The sequence below is a fragment of the Mustela erminea genome, chromosome 11 (assembly GCF_009829155.1).
Source record: "Mustela erminea isolate mMusErm1 chromosome 11, mMusErm1.Pri, whole genome shotgun sequence".
Taxonomy (NCBI): domain Eukaryota; kingdom Metazoa; phylum Chordata; class Mammalia; order Carnivora; family Mustelidae; genus Mustela; species Mustela erminea.
The window spans coordinates 99988303-100002445 of NC_045624.1; the positions used below are offsets into that span (position 1 = coordinate 99988303).

The 14143-nt window shown below is 34.1% G+C and overlaps 1 protein-coding gene across 1 annotated transcript; it reads right to left on the bottom strand.

Moving 5' to 3' along the window:
* Nucleotides 1-5911: 5911 nt before the first annotated feature.
* Nucleotides 5912-6296, bottom strand: LOC116568924 (60S ribosomal protein L39-like). Its single transcript, XM_032304758.1, has one exon. It carries the CDS (start codon nucleotides 6269-6271, stop codon nucleotides 6116-6118), a length of 156 nt encoding a protein of 51 aa, XP_032160649.1. The 5' UTR covers nucleotides 6272-6296; the 3' UTR covers nucleotides 5912-6115.
* Nucleotides 6297-14143: the final 7847 nt, after the last annotated feature.

The following is a 14143-nucleotide window of genomic DNA, read 5'->3' on the forward strand; positions in this document are numbered from 1 at the left end:
TACCAAATTTATCTCTAACTCGTTCAAATTATGATCCTGGGAAGTATCATTTAGTCTTCTCTCTTCTTCCTCCTTTCACTCTATGTTAATCAACAATGAGCTTTTCTACAATCAATATATATCTTAATTTTATAATTTTTCCCAACTTTATTGTCACCATACATATGCAATGAACCATCCTTTATCACTGAAGTAGTATGATACCTTCTTGATTGGTCTCCATGATTTCATTCTTCAGTAAAGCATAAAATTTCTCCTGGAATGAATCAGAAATGTCTTCCTAAAATGAAAACAAGATCTTGCCACTTGTCTGACAAACTTCAACAGCAACTACCAATTGTATATAATAAAGGAGGAAACGTAAAATGAAGAAAAAGAGAAAGAGCATAAACAGAAAAAGAAATAACGAAATGATTAAGTCTAATAATTACATTAAATATAAAAGATCTAAACACACAAAATAAAGACAAAGATTGGCAGGAGTAATTTTAAAAATTAACCAACTACAATTTGTCTATGTGAAACTTACTTCTAAGTCTTAAAAATAATGCTGATATTGCCAGATACAGATATATTAAAAAGTGTGTATTGACTACTTTTTCCTGTCACACTCAAAATTCAATTAAGATATAGCATAGTACTAACCATAAAAAGTTAAAACTATAAAGTTTCCATAAGGTAACATGGATGATATCATAACAACTTTAATAAATGCAAAGATTTCTTAAAGACAAAAAGCATTAACATCAAGCGTAAAATATATAAATTTAACTTAATCAAACTTAAATTTTTTTAGTAAAAAAAAGCAGGAAAGAATGTCCAATGGCAAAAAACATTGAAAATTAAAACCGGAATATTACATACTCAGAGTGAATACCATGGTTAAGAGTCTGTTTTTTTATTTGTCTCTCTCCATTTTTTCTCTATGCTCATTTTATTTATAAAATTTCACATATGAGAGAAATCATATGGTATTTGTCTTTTTCTGACTAACTTATTTTGCTTAGCATTATATGCTCTAGCTCCACCTATGTCCTTACAAACAGCAGGATTTCATTGTTTTTTTAAGGCTATATATACAGCATGTGTGTGTGTCTAATGGAATGTGTACCACATATACTGAATGAATATACATCTTCTTTATCCATTCATCAGTTGATGGACACTAATGGACACTTGGGCTGTTTCCATAGAATGGTTATTATAGATAATGCTGCTAACACAGATATGTCTTAATGAATATTGTGGCATTTGGAAAAAGCTAGACACAGAAATTTTATACTTTATGATTTCAGTTACATGAAACTCAGAAAGTGGAAGAATCAATCCAAGGTATAAGAAATCAAAACAGTGGTAAGGAAGATTAACTGGAAAAGGACACCAGTAAACTTTCTTGGTGGTAGAAATAGTCTATACTTTGACTATGGTACAATGGATACATGAGTGTACCAATTTATCAAAGCTCATTAAATTCTGCATTTAAGATCAATGCATTTCTTTGTATGTGAATTTTAGCTAAAAATACATAAATGTTAAGGTGATTTTCTATCACATGTCCTGAAGTTTGAAGGTAAGCAGTACATACTATTTTCTTTCCTTCTTTCTCTTTCTCTTCTTCCCAGAGCCCTCTCTCCCCTTAGCATCCTTAACATGGACTTCCACTATCAAGATTGCCTAATAATCATTTGATGGCCCCTAGAACATCAACATTTGCATTTCCTTCACAGTCAGGAATACAGAGAAAATGGGAGGTTCAAAATTGGTGACTACTAGTGTATCAGCACAATTTTCCTGGACATTTCATCCAAAAACTATGACTTATATGTAATTTGATATTATCTTCAAGAGAGCCAAGCAAATATAATTTTTGAAAAGGTGAACACAATGCTACTCCCAAGATAATAGTTCTATTATTTAGTAAGAAGAGATAAATAGGTATTAGAAAGTTAATACTAAACTCTATTGGTTCTCCACCATTGAAGTTTCCAAGTTTTCACACACAAGCATTTTCATATATATATATATATATATGTGTGTGTGTGTGTGTGTGTGATATATGTGTGTGTGTGTATATGTATGTATGTATATGTATACATACATATATACACATTTAGGTACAATGTGTATAATATAAATTTTATATACATAAAATTTGGAAACTTCAATGATATATGTATATGTGTACACACACACACACACACACATATATGAAAATGCTTGTGCGTGAAAATTTGGAAACTTCAATGGTTTGTATATGTATGTATATTAGTGTGTGTGTGTGTGTGTGTGTGTGTATTGAAATTTCTCCATCTCTAAGAATGATGACCCAAAGCCTCATCTAGCTATTGCTTTCATCTTTGAGAAACAGTCCAGAATTTCTGAGTGATATAAAAACGACTTCACTATGTCATTGTTGATCCTCATTTGTTAGTAACCAATAAGTTTACAATTTTTATGTTCCAAATACATCCAATATAAAACGGTTGAGAAAAAAACAATATAAACATTTTAATAGCTTCATTTGTAAAACAGAAGAGTGAAAATCCCTCAACTGTTACTAGTTCATAACAAGTAACATCCTTTGAGGGAAAAAATGGCAGACATTTCTTTGTTTCATACGTTTATTGTGATTAACATTTATGCAGAACCAACCAATTGTTGAAGGATACTGTGAACAGAATAGATTATGACCAGGGGTATTGTGAATTTAACTAAGCTTCTAACTGCATTTTCTGTCTTCTTCTCTAGTAACATTTATTTTGGGGGGGGGGTTCTCTTTCTCTCTCTCTCTCATTTCTTCCTTTCTTTTTCAGGCTTTGGCATTCCCTTTTCTTCACTAGGGCCCATAAAATCATTTCCTTTGCATGTGTAGATATGATGATTTTTACCATTCTGTCTCCATGATACCTGTCTCTGCCCCTTGGTGGTGATAATTGATAAGAAAAAGGTATTGAGGGGCGCCTGGGTGGCTCAGTGGGTTAAAGCCTCTGCCTTCGCCTCAGGTCATGATCCCAGCGTCCTGGGATCGAGCCCCGCATCAGGCTATCTGCTTAGCAGGGAGACTGCTTTCCCCCCTCTCCCTGCCTGTCTCTCTGCCTACTTGTGATTTCTGTCTGTCAAATAAATAAATAAAATCTTAAAAAAAAAAAGAAAAAGAAAAAGGTATTGAACTTATTTTCCTTTCAATTCCAAAGAAATTCTCTGCTTTGCATTTTGTTAACCCATATATTAATTTCAATCTTCCAATTAACTAGTTTTTGGATAGACCTTTTAAAGCAATGGCACTATCTTAAGATGGTATCTTTCCTATTGTTCAAGATAGTATGTATCAGCTTAAGTTTCTTTTAGATTCAGGTCCAAATTAATCAGTATTTACTTGGGTTTGCTTCACTGTTTTTGATATAGACTCTTGTTCTGTGATTTTACTTGTCAATTATTTACTTTTACTATACTTAATATTTTGGGTTAGATTTTTTAAAAAGAAGGGAAAAAACAATATTATTGTGTCTATTTGAAATAGAGGACATGAAAGGATTCTTAGCACTACTTTAACTTTTGGATGGACAGGCTTTCTACCTTGACAGCAGGTCACTCTGTGATCTGAGGCATGTCCAGAGATTTCTGACAGGTTAAAAATGCCCCAATTGTGCCATGCTTGTGGTAGCAGCAGCATGTCAAGTAGGCCAAAGGAAAACTATTCAGAAATATATTCAGTTAAATATTTTAAAGAACCTTATTTCTTCAAGAAGTCCTGAGTAAAACAAATCCCAGTGGGAGTCTCTTGGCTTACCCATTAAGGCTATTAATAAATATAGATTCCAGGACAGAATTGCCTTATGGCTACAGTAAGAGTGACTGTGGAAACACAGATTCCCATTGACATCTGGTTGACCTAATTCTCCTAGTTTATAAAAGGGGATACTGAAAAAATTTCCAAGAGCTGAATATCTCTTCATACTCCTCATAACTATTTCTCTGAACTTCATCATGTTAATGATTTTTAATTGATTAAAATTATATATTGAAGATTTTATTACACTTATTTAATTTTTTTTCACAAAATTGTGCTCTTCCTTATGTTAAATGATTCCTTTTAATTAATTTATTAATCTACCTCCAAAAATATGGAATTTTTTTATTTTCTCAGAAGCAAGTATTTCACATATTTCTTTTTTTTAATTGGATTTAGATCTTATGAATTTCACATTTGTATTTCTAGGCTAAACAAAATTTTAATACATAGTTATAAAAGATCTGATTGAAGAAATGTTGAACAGTGAAAAGTATGTGAGCAGGAGAGCCGTGGTCAGAACCATCTTTCCCTGGCCCTGAGGAAGAAACCAACTGTCCAGTCACAGTGGGTCCAGGCATGAAACAAATTTCTCTCTCATTTTATAGAAGTGTGAGGGATATAGCTTAAAGATTCTCTTGACAGGGTCAAGTATAAAGGTGTTATTATCCCAGGGGGCTCCAAATATTGAGATGGTACAAATCTTACCTGATCAAGGAACTGAGACACGAGATACTGTATTGCAGATTTGTGAAAAGACCTGCAGTTTATTGTTCAAGGAGACATTCCAGGCAGACCTGAGATCACCTTATTCCACATTTTAGAGTCTTTACCCACACATGGGTCAATATTTTGTATAACTTAGAATGTTTTCAACTGCAGATGTTAGAAATCCATATAAAACTACCTGAAACTTCCAAATAGAATGGACCAGATAACAGAAGAAATGTAGCAGTTTCAAGAATTATTATAACTTCGAGGAACCTCAAAAGAAAGAACCAAGAATTCAAGATAACATCAGCTGACATCAAAACTGAGGAAGGTGATTTCCAAAGTGAAGGGAAATGTGAATCTTTCCATAAGACATGGCCAGATACCGAAGAGGTAGGCTTCACATCCCCATTGCTGTTATTGAATTCTCACCAAAAAGTATCTCAACATCCATTATGTTAAATTCTAAATAGTAAAACATATTTAAGTATATCACACCTTTTCTGGCTTCTTAAGAAATTATAATAAACTTATAATAAATTATAATATTAATATATAATATTATAATAAAATTATAATATACTTGATAAGAGCATGTACAGACATTGATGGTAATTGAAATGAATAACTGATTCCCTGACTGAAGATTTCTTTTAGAAGATATGAGAAACATTGCTTTCAGGAGCTGAAAATTGGTAAAATATTAGAATAAAATTATTTTTACTATGTTTATGAGCTACCCAACATGAAACAAGTATCCTTAGCACGTGTGTAGTACGATCACTGAAAGCATAATGGTAGACATGTTGCCGGCAAATCTACAGCCAATCCTCAGAGCAGATCATCGGCAGTTAACGTCAGTTACTAAGTTGATTGTGAATGAGTGACAAAAAATGTTTTAGGGCCACAAGATAAGGTTCTGTTGGGAAAGGGATCAATCAAGGTTAAAAGTTTCATGAAGTGAAAAGGCTATGGAAATGAAGTAATCTGGGAATAAAAATCAGGCCTAAAATAAATTATTTCTATATATATATTCTAGTACCTTATGCAGACATTTTATTTTTCTGTGGGCAGATTAAGATTAAAGATTAAGAAATTTCTGGGATTCATTCTTATTTGACTATGTGTAGGTTTGTAATTGTGGGCAAACTACTTCTGTCTTTATATTGTGGGGCTCTCCTTTAACATCCCAAACTGCTCACCTTGAGAATTTAGGGGAAAAGCAAACTGTAACTTAGAGGGAGACATCCTCTTTAATTTCCCTTCCTCCAATCTATGATATAGAAGGATACCCTTGGAAGACACAATCTACCCTGAACCCTGAGCATACTCTGTAGTTTTCATTACTACACAGGGCGTGATGACTTTTTTTTTTTTTTTTTTTTTTTTTTTTTTTTTTTTTTTTTGGTAACAGCTCAAAGGCCTCACGTTTATTACCAAACCAACCCACTGGTGCAGAGCTATAGTAACAGAAAAATCTTTCGCTGATAAATGGTATCTATTGGCCAGGCAGAAAGGTGTTTACAGGGTGATGGAATAGAACACATGATCCTCAAGTAGCTTAATTAAATACGTGGTGTCAATTAGGTGTGTCATTGCGTGATGTGAGACGCCTTAGAGACCCAGCTTGGTTCTCCTCCAGTGCCTCCTCTTGGAGTTGTACCTGATTTTATTACCAGTTTTCATCCGAATCCACTGGGGAATGGGACGATTCTGCTTTTGTTTCTTGGCCAGGAATCGCTTGATCCTGAAAGTGTTGTGAGAAGACATGGTCAATTAATAGCGCGCAGTGCACAGCAGGATGGTGCCAAAAAAGAGAAACCATGACTTTTGATCTGGACTTAAGGGCAGCTGGAGGGGTTAGGCAACAAGAGCAGGCTTGCTTTCACTCACAGTGAAACTAATGAATTCCCCAGTCCAGGGTTCCTCTCCAGAAACACTGCCTACTGTGTGAGCAGGATCCAAGATGGGTCTCTGTGTTGCACGTGAGGGATGAAGAAGCAGCATGAGCATCAAGCTAACATTCCAGCTACAGCTTCTCACTTGAGTAATACAGTGTTTTTGTCTGACTCTGGAATTTTGTGTCTTCGTGATACTATGTGTGTCAGGCTAGTTTGTTAGCTTACACCTAGGGTAAAATTTCACTTTTTCACACCCTTCATAATTGACAGACACATCTTGTGGTGCTGAGGGGTGTGTGTGTGTGTGTATGTGTGTAATCTTTTCTCATGAATATATATTCTCAGAACAATTTCTGAAGAGCACATAGCATAACTGGAAAAGAAAAATGATAAGACAAAATGAGGACAGTAAGATAAAATGATGTGTTTATAAAAGAAAAAAAGCATTTGGAAAGAAGTTAGCATTTGAAAAAATCTAGAGGTACTGTCTGTGAGTTTGCTGCCTGGCTCCAGTGGGGGCAAACTGTTAACTACAAATCAACATGGTTTTTAGTTCCATATATTGAAAGACAGATCACAGCCCTGTGATGACCCCATTGCAGGCTATTGTTGACCAACGCAAATCACTCTGATGTCAAGTGGTGAGAAGAGTGATGAGCCATCCTTAATCAGCACCAAGTACAAGTAAAAATATAGATAAAACATGCAATCAATGGTTCATATCTATAATGAAATAAAATCATCTCTTTCAAATTGATTTATTTTAGAGGTAGGAACTTAGCACTTTAAAATGATTGCTAGAGGGAAAAAGTAAACATACTCTATAAATCCATTTAATATCCTTAATATAAGCTATGTATAAGTTGATAAATTTAACCTGTGATCATGAAAGGAATAAACATGGTTAGATTAGTTCAAGAAATGTATCACAGGAAAAGATAAATAATACTATGGTAATATATCTTATGAAATTAGAAAACAGACAAAAATTTTCAAATTATCATGAGTAGCATAAAAACATTGATTATATTGCTAAATAAGGGCAGAATGAAACTGTCATAAGTCAATGATCTCACTCTGATAAGCAAGAGATGCTGGATAAATTATGAAAACCATAGGTATCAAAAAATCTTAGAAGGATCAAGGACTAATGGGAATAAAGTTCTACAGAAGGAAGTAATCTTATCAATGAGCTGAAAATCTAGAGCTATATCTGGAGCCATTTACCAACTGAGTGAAAGTTGGAGTCTGAGAATTTAGGCTTGTCTAATGACAAGGATGCTACTAGAGGACATAGAGGTGACATGAATGAGTAGGATATTAACTTAATGATATTAGTAATTGTACAAAACAAAAAGGAATATAAGCAGAAAAATGCCAGTTCTAGACATAGAATAAGAGATTACTAAGCAAACTGGTTCAAATAAGAAATTATTATACAAACATGATATATTTTTAACTGAAAGATGAGAACTATATCAAAACATCTGGAAAATGGCAAAAAATGATTAGAGAGTAAATTTATAAATGCAAGTATTTGAAAAGACATTACAACATTAATTTAAATAAATCAATGACCTAAATTTCCAGTTTTAGAAACTGGAAAAAAAAACAAATCAAACATAAATATTAAGTGGATATAAGGAAATAATAAATATTAAAAACAGAAATCAATTGCATATAAATAAATTTTAAATAGAAAAATTAAAAAGTGAAAAACTGACCCTATGAAACAACTGATATAATTAATAGACCCCTAGCAAACTGCTTATGAAAAAATACAGAAAATATATGACTACAAATATGAATACAAAGAATGTCATCACATTAAAAAGGCAGTAAGAGCCTATAATGATTTTGCAACAATCAATATGGAAAACTGAGTGACATAGGCAGTTTTCAAAAACAAACACAACCTACTAAACATACAGTAAAAGTAAAAAATCTTACGCAGTCCAATCTCAATTAAAGAAATCGATTTCTGGGGTGCCTTCGGTGGCTCAGTGGGTTAAGCAATTAACTCTTGATTTTGGCTCAGGTCATGATCTCAGGGTCCTAGCATGGAGTCCAACTTTGGGCTCTGTGCTCAGCAGGGAGTCTGCTTGAGGACTTCTCTCCCTCTTCCTCTGCCCCTCCACCTGCTCATTCTCTCGTTCTCTAAAATAAATAAATAAAAATATTTTTTAAAAGTACAGAAATCAATTTTAATATTAAAGGACTTCTTGCAAATGGACTATACTCCCAGATTATTTAACTTGTCAATTGTTCCCATAATCCATAGAGAGATATCTTCAATCTTACACTAACTCTTACGAAGAGTAGAAACAGAGAGAACATTTCCTAAATCCATGAGATCACTATAATCTTGATTCCAAAACCTGACAAGAATATTTTAAAGAAAAGCATATTACAAACAGTATTTTCATGAATATTTAGCAAATTGACTATATTAGTACATAAAAGGGAAAAACATGAAAGAGTTTTTCTGAAGGAGGGTTTACTTTAACAGTTTAAATCAATTCATATAACTCACCAAAATTACAGAAAACATTTCTGCAAAAGATTTCAGAGAAAAGTTTGGAAAAAGTCAGTGAAATTAATAGAAAACCCCTACTGGGACACCTGGGTGGCTCAGTTAGTTAAGCGGCTGTCTTCGGCTCAGGTCATGATCCCAGCATCCTGGGATCGAGTCCCACATCGGGCTCCTTGTTCGGCAGGGAGCCTGCTTCTCCCTCTGCCTCTAGCCTGCCACTCTGTCTGCCTGTGCTTGTGTGCATGCTCTCTCTCTCTCTCACAAACAAACAAACAAAAAAATATATATATATAGAAAACCCCTACAAAATTATATATATTCATTATTCATTCTTAAATCTTATTTTGTTATTGAATTCTTTATATATGTTATTTATATATTTTTAGTATTAACTTTATTAGATAAGAATTTATCTAATAAATATCTAATTTATAAAAATTTATACAACTCAACACCAAAAATCAAGAAATCTGATTAAAAAATGGACAAAGGACTCCCCCCCCCGAGGACATTTAGATGGCTAACAAACACATGGGAAAATGCTCACTGTCACTAATCATCAAGAAAATGCAAAATGAAAAATAAAACCATGATGAGCTGTCACCTCACATCTGTCAGAATGGCTAAAATAAAAAGGACAAATAATAACAAGTGTTGGCAAGGATGTGGAGAAAAAGAAATTCTCATCCATTGTTGGTGGGAATGTGAATTGGTATAGCCACTGTAGAAAACAGTACTGAGATTCTTTAAACAATTAAAAATAGAAATACCATATAATCTAGTAATTCCACTACTGAGTATTTACCAAAGAAAACAAAAACCTAATTCAAAAAGATATACTCACTCTTAAGTTTATTGCAGCATTGTTTACAATAGCCAAGATATAGAAGGAACCCAAGTGTCCACTGATGGTCAAATGGATAAAGGAGATGTGGGTACATATATAATGGAATATTACTCATCCATAAAGAAGGATTTCTCTCCATTTGCAACAAATAAATGAGTGTATAAGTACGATGCTAAGTGAAATAATTTAGACAGAAAGACAGATACCATATGACCTTACTTATATGTGGAATATAAAAGTCAAAGCAAATGAACAAACTTACAAAAACAGAAACAGACTCACTCATAAATAGAGAAAAACCCTGTGGTTGCCAGAGGGGAGGGTGGGGACACAAGTGAAATAGATAAAGGGCATTAAGAGACACAAACTTCCACTTGTAAAATAACATGGAGATAAAAAATATAGCATAGGGAATATAGTCAACAATCTTATAATAATATTGTATGGTGACTACACTTACGGTGAGCACTGAGTAATGTATAAACTTGTCAAAACAATGTGTTGTACACCCGAAATTAATATGACCTTTTATGTTAATTATATTGCAATAATAATTTAAAAATCTTAATGAAATAAGAGTTGAAAGAAATGTAAATTGCTAATAAGTATATTAAAATATTGAGGTAAGAAATTTGGTAAAATATCAATGATGAAATATTAGATATTAGAAATGATGCAAGGGAAAATATTGTCACTACATCTATACATAATTTTGCTGATGATCTTAAGGTAAGAAAAAGAATTAAAAAACACAATGATATGGATGTATAAAGGAAAACTCTATTTTCAGGTGATATAAATGTATATGTAGAAATTCAGGAAGAATTTATAATCTATTAGTAAATTTAATGAAAACCTGAATTCAGTGTCAGTATATAAGAATAGATTGTATTTCAATATTACAGAAAAAATGAATTTTAGAAATACCATGAAGAACTTGTAGGTGGTCAGTCGGTTATGTGTCTGTGTTTGGCTCAGCTCATGATCCCAGGGTTCTGGATTTGAGCGTTGTGTTGGGCTCCCTGCTCAGAGGGGAGCCTGCTTCTCCCTCTCCCTCTGCCTTTCCCTCTTGCTTGTGCGCTCTCTCTCTCTCAGTGTCAAATAAATAAATAAAATCTTTAAAAAATAAAAATAAGTAAAAATAAAAAATATCATCTGATATACTAGAGATACTTGGAGAGGGATATTCTTTTTTTTTTTTTTTTTTTTTAAAGATTTTATTTATTTATTTGACAGAGAGAGATCACAAGTAGGCAGAGAGGCAGGCAGAGAGAGAGAGAGGGAAGCAGGCTCTCTGCTGAGCAGGGAGCCCGATGCGGGACTCAATCCCAGGACCCTGAGATCATGACCTGAGCCAAAGGCAGCGGCTTAACCCACTGAGCCACCCAGGCGCCCGGAGAGGGATATTCTATGACCATAGCTTGGAAGACTCGATCTCATAGGTGTTAGTTCTTCCCAAATGATCATAGTATCAAAATAAACTCAATCAGTCCCTGTGGGAGTGTGTAGGGGCTTGTGTGGTGTGTGTGGCATTGTAGGAAGTATGTGTGTGGCAGGGTGGTTATTCTAAAATACAGGAAAATGCAAAAGGTGAAAAGGAACACAGTTTTGAAACCCTATGTTCTCATAGCAGCCTCCATACAAAAGTTTATCTACCTTTACTCATAGTTGTCTAAACCTGGATTAACCACGATGTCTTTTACTATGTGAATGGATAAGCAAAATACGGTAAATCCAAACTGTCAACTATTATTCAGTGATGAAAAAGAATAAGCAATCCTGCCATGAGAAAAACCTTAGCATTCATATTCCTAAATGAGAGGACCCAGTTTGGGAAAAACAAAAAACAAAAAACTACTTTTGTGTATTTCCAGTTATGTGATGTAGTGGTGTGATTCCAGTTGTATGGCAAGGTGGTAAATAAAAGACTGTAGAGACTATGAAAAGATTATGATCGTTAGGGGTTGGGGGGCAGGGATGGATACCTGAAGATACCAGCGGATTTTCAGGGCAGTCATTATTCTGTATGATACTATACCGATAAATACAAGATAGTATGCATTTCTCAAACCCATAGAACAGTAGAGCACAAATTATTAACTTTAATGTAGGCAAGGTTTAAAACTTGGGGGATCTCTGAAAAGAATGCTGTGACAAGAGAATGTGACTCAGCAAACCATATGAAACCACCACACTGAAAGAGATGGAGGAAAGGGTTGACCTAAATGTCTTTGGAAATGAACGTAAGACTCAAGGCAAAATAAATTGCGCATTTACACTGTGCTCCAGCTGATGAAATGTTTCCCGCAGAAGTATTTGTGAATGATTCTGATACTGCTATGAATGTATATACAAGAACAGAACAATGAAGTAAATTGGTGGCAGGTTTCTAACCTGTAGGAGGAAGCTACAATGATCTGTGAAGTAATATATAGGAGTTGGAGACCCCAAAATGACATCAGGTTTATGTCAATATAGACACAATTAGATGTAGAAGCATTTTATATATGTGTTTTGCATGGGTTAGTATGTGCATAAGTATTTTGTGCTTTATCTGTTGAGAGAGCCTCAGGTCAATGACACATAGAGGCAATATGCATGCCTCACACCCAGATCTCAGTTTCTAATACTATTTGCCAATAAAAAGAACCACGGATCATTGGAGAAATGGTTGATTTTAGGATGGAGTCAAGAAATATGAAAGTTGAGTCCAGGGCATATTAGTACAATAAATATTCGTAAGCCCATAGTGTAAATATGTGATTGAATAAATTAAAAAAATGATTAAATAAGTGATTGAATAAATTGGCACATGGGAAAGAAAAGACAATGTCCTCATGGAGAATAATCACAGATAAAACATGTCAACACTCTGTCTTCAGGAAGAGTGCAAGACTGCACGTAACAACTTCCTTCCAAAGTGTCCAGTGAGGAAAGAGGATAAAGACAAACTGAGGGTTTTGGGGGTGGGGTGGGGTGGATGAACCTGTTGGTGGCTATTGTGGAGGGCACGTATTGCATGGAGCACTGGGTGTGGTGCATAAGCAATGAAATTTGGAACCTTGAAAAATAATAAAATAAAACTAAATTTAAAAAAAATCATTTTGCTGCCAGAGGAACCTGGCACGCATTTGTAAATCATGCTAATAATTGCTCTGGAAACAATTCCATGAAAATGGGACTGATCCCCCATGATCTTCCACCTGTCAACCCACAACTCCAGGGTTATTGCAAGAGGAACATTAGACAAATTCCCACAGTGGGCATCCTGGTAAATACCTGACCAATCCTCCCCAAAACTCTCAGGGACATAAAAATAACGAGAAGTCTGAGAATCTACCACAGACGAAAGAGATCTAGAAAGATATGACAACGAGAGGTGATATTCTGGATAGAATCCTAGAATATAAAAAGGACAGTAGGTAAAGCTAAGGTTATGTGAATGAACTCTGGACTTCAGTTAATAATGACATGTTGATATTGGTTTATTAAATCATAACAGATGTACCACGCTTACATAAGACATTATACTAGTGGAATCTGGGAGTAGTGCAAACTTTGTCACAAAATAGTTTATTAAAAAGGAAAAAAATACCCCTTGACATCTTTTATCTTTTTTATCTATTTTACTTTATATTAACATAACTGTGCTTGGCTTCTAGGAACCTGAAAAATTCCATTAGCAAGTTGACTTAGCCAATAAGTACTCTAAGTACATGATTTTCCCTCTTGATGATCTGATATGCATCAGGGGAAACCGTCCTAACCACGTTGGTTTCTTCCTTGGCAGGTTATCGGCATAAGCTTTCAGGGAGGGACCAAAGTTAAGAATTCTTGTCACTGCAGATTGACTGTTTTAAGGGGAATTTTGAATTTTAATTTTATTTGTAATATCGAACAAATTATTTTTTAAAAATATGTATCATGTATGAATGTTAATTATAATAATTTATATAATCTCTGTGAGGTATGTTAATTGTATGTATTATCTCTTTTTTGTGGGAATATCATGACGAGTGTCACAAGACAGCTAAAATAGTCAAGGTTATCCATCTATCTATTATGTATCTATGTCTATCTCCATCTACCTACCTCTCTATTCCTTCCCTGTGTATTTGTTTTATCTTTCTATCAACTTATGTATATGTGTCAATACTTGATGATCATCTAATGTAACACTTAAACCATCAACAAAATAATTAATTGAAAATAAGTAAACCCACATTGGTAGGTTGTTATGTTAAGCAAATAATAATATATTAAACAAAGTAAATAAAACAGAGGCCTTAGGGCACCTGTGGCTCAGTGATGAATGTCCAAGTCTTGATTTCTGCTGAGGTCATATCTCAGGGTCGTGAGAT

Bases quoted from the DNA above. Each gene is read 5' to 3' on its own strand.
- LOC116568924 (XM_032304758.1), bottom strand. From the start codon at position 6,271: ATGTCTTCTCACAACACTTTCAGGATCAAGCGATTCCTGGCCAAGAAA.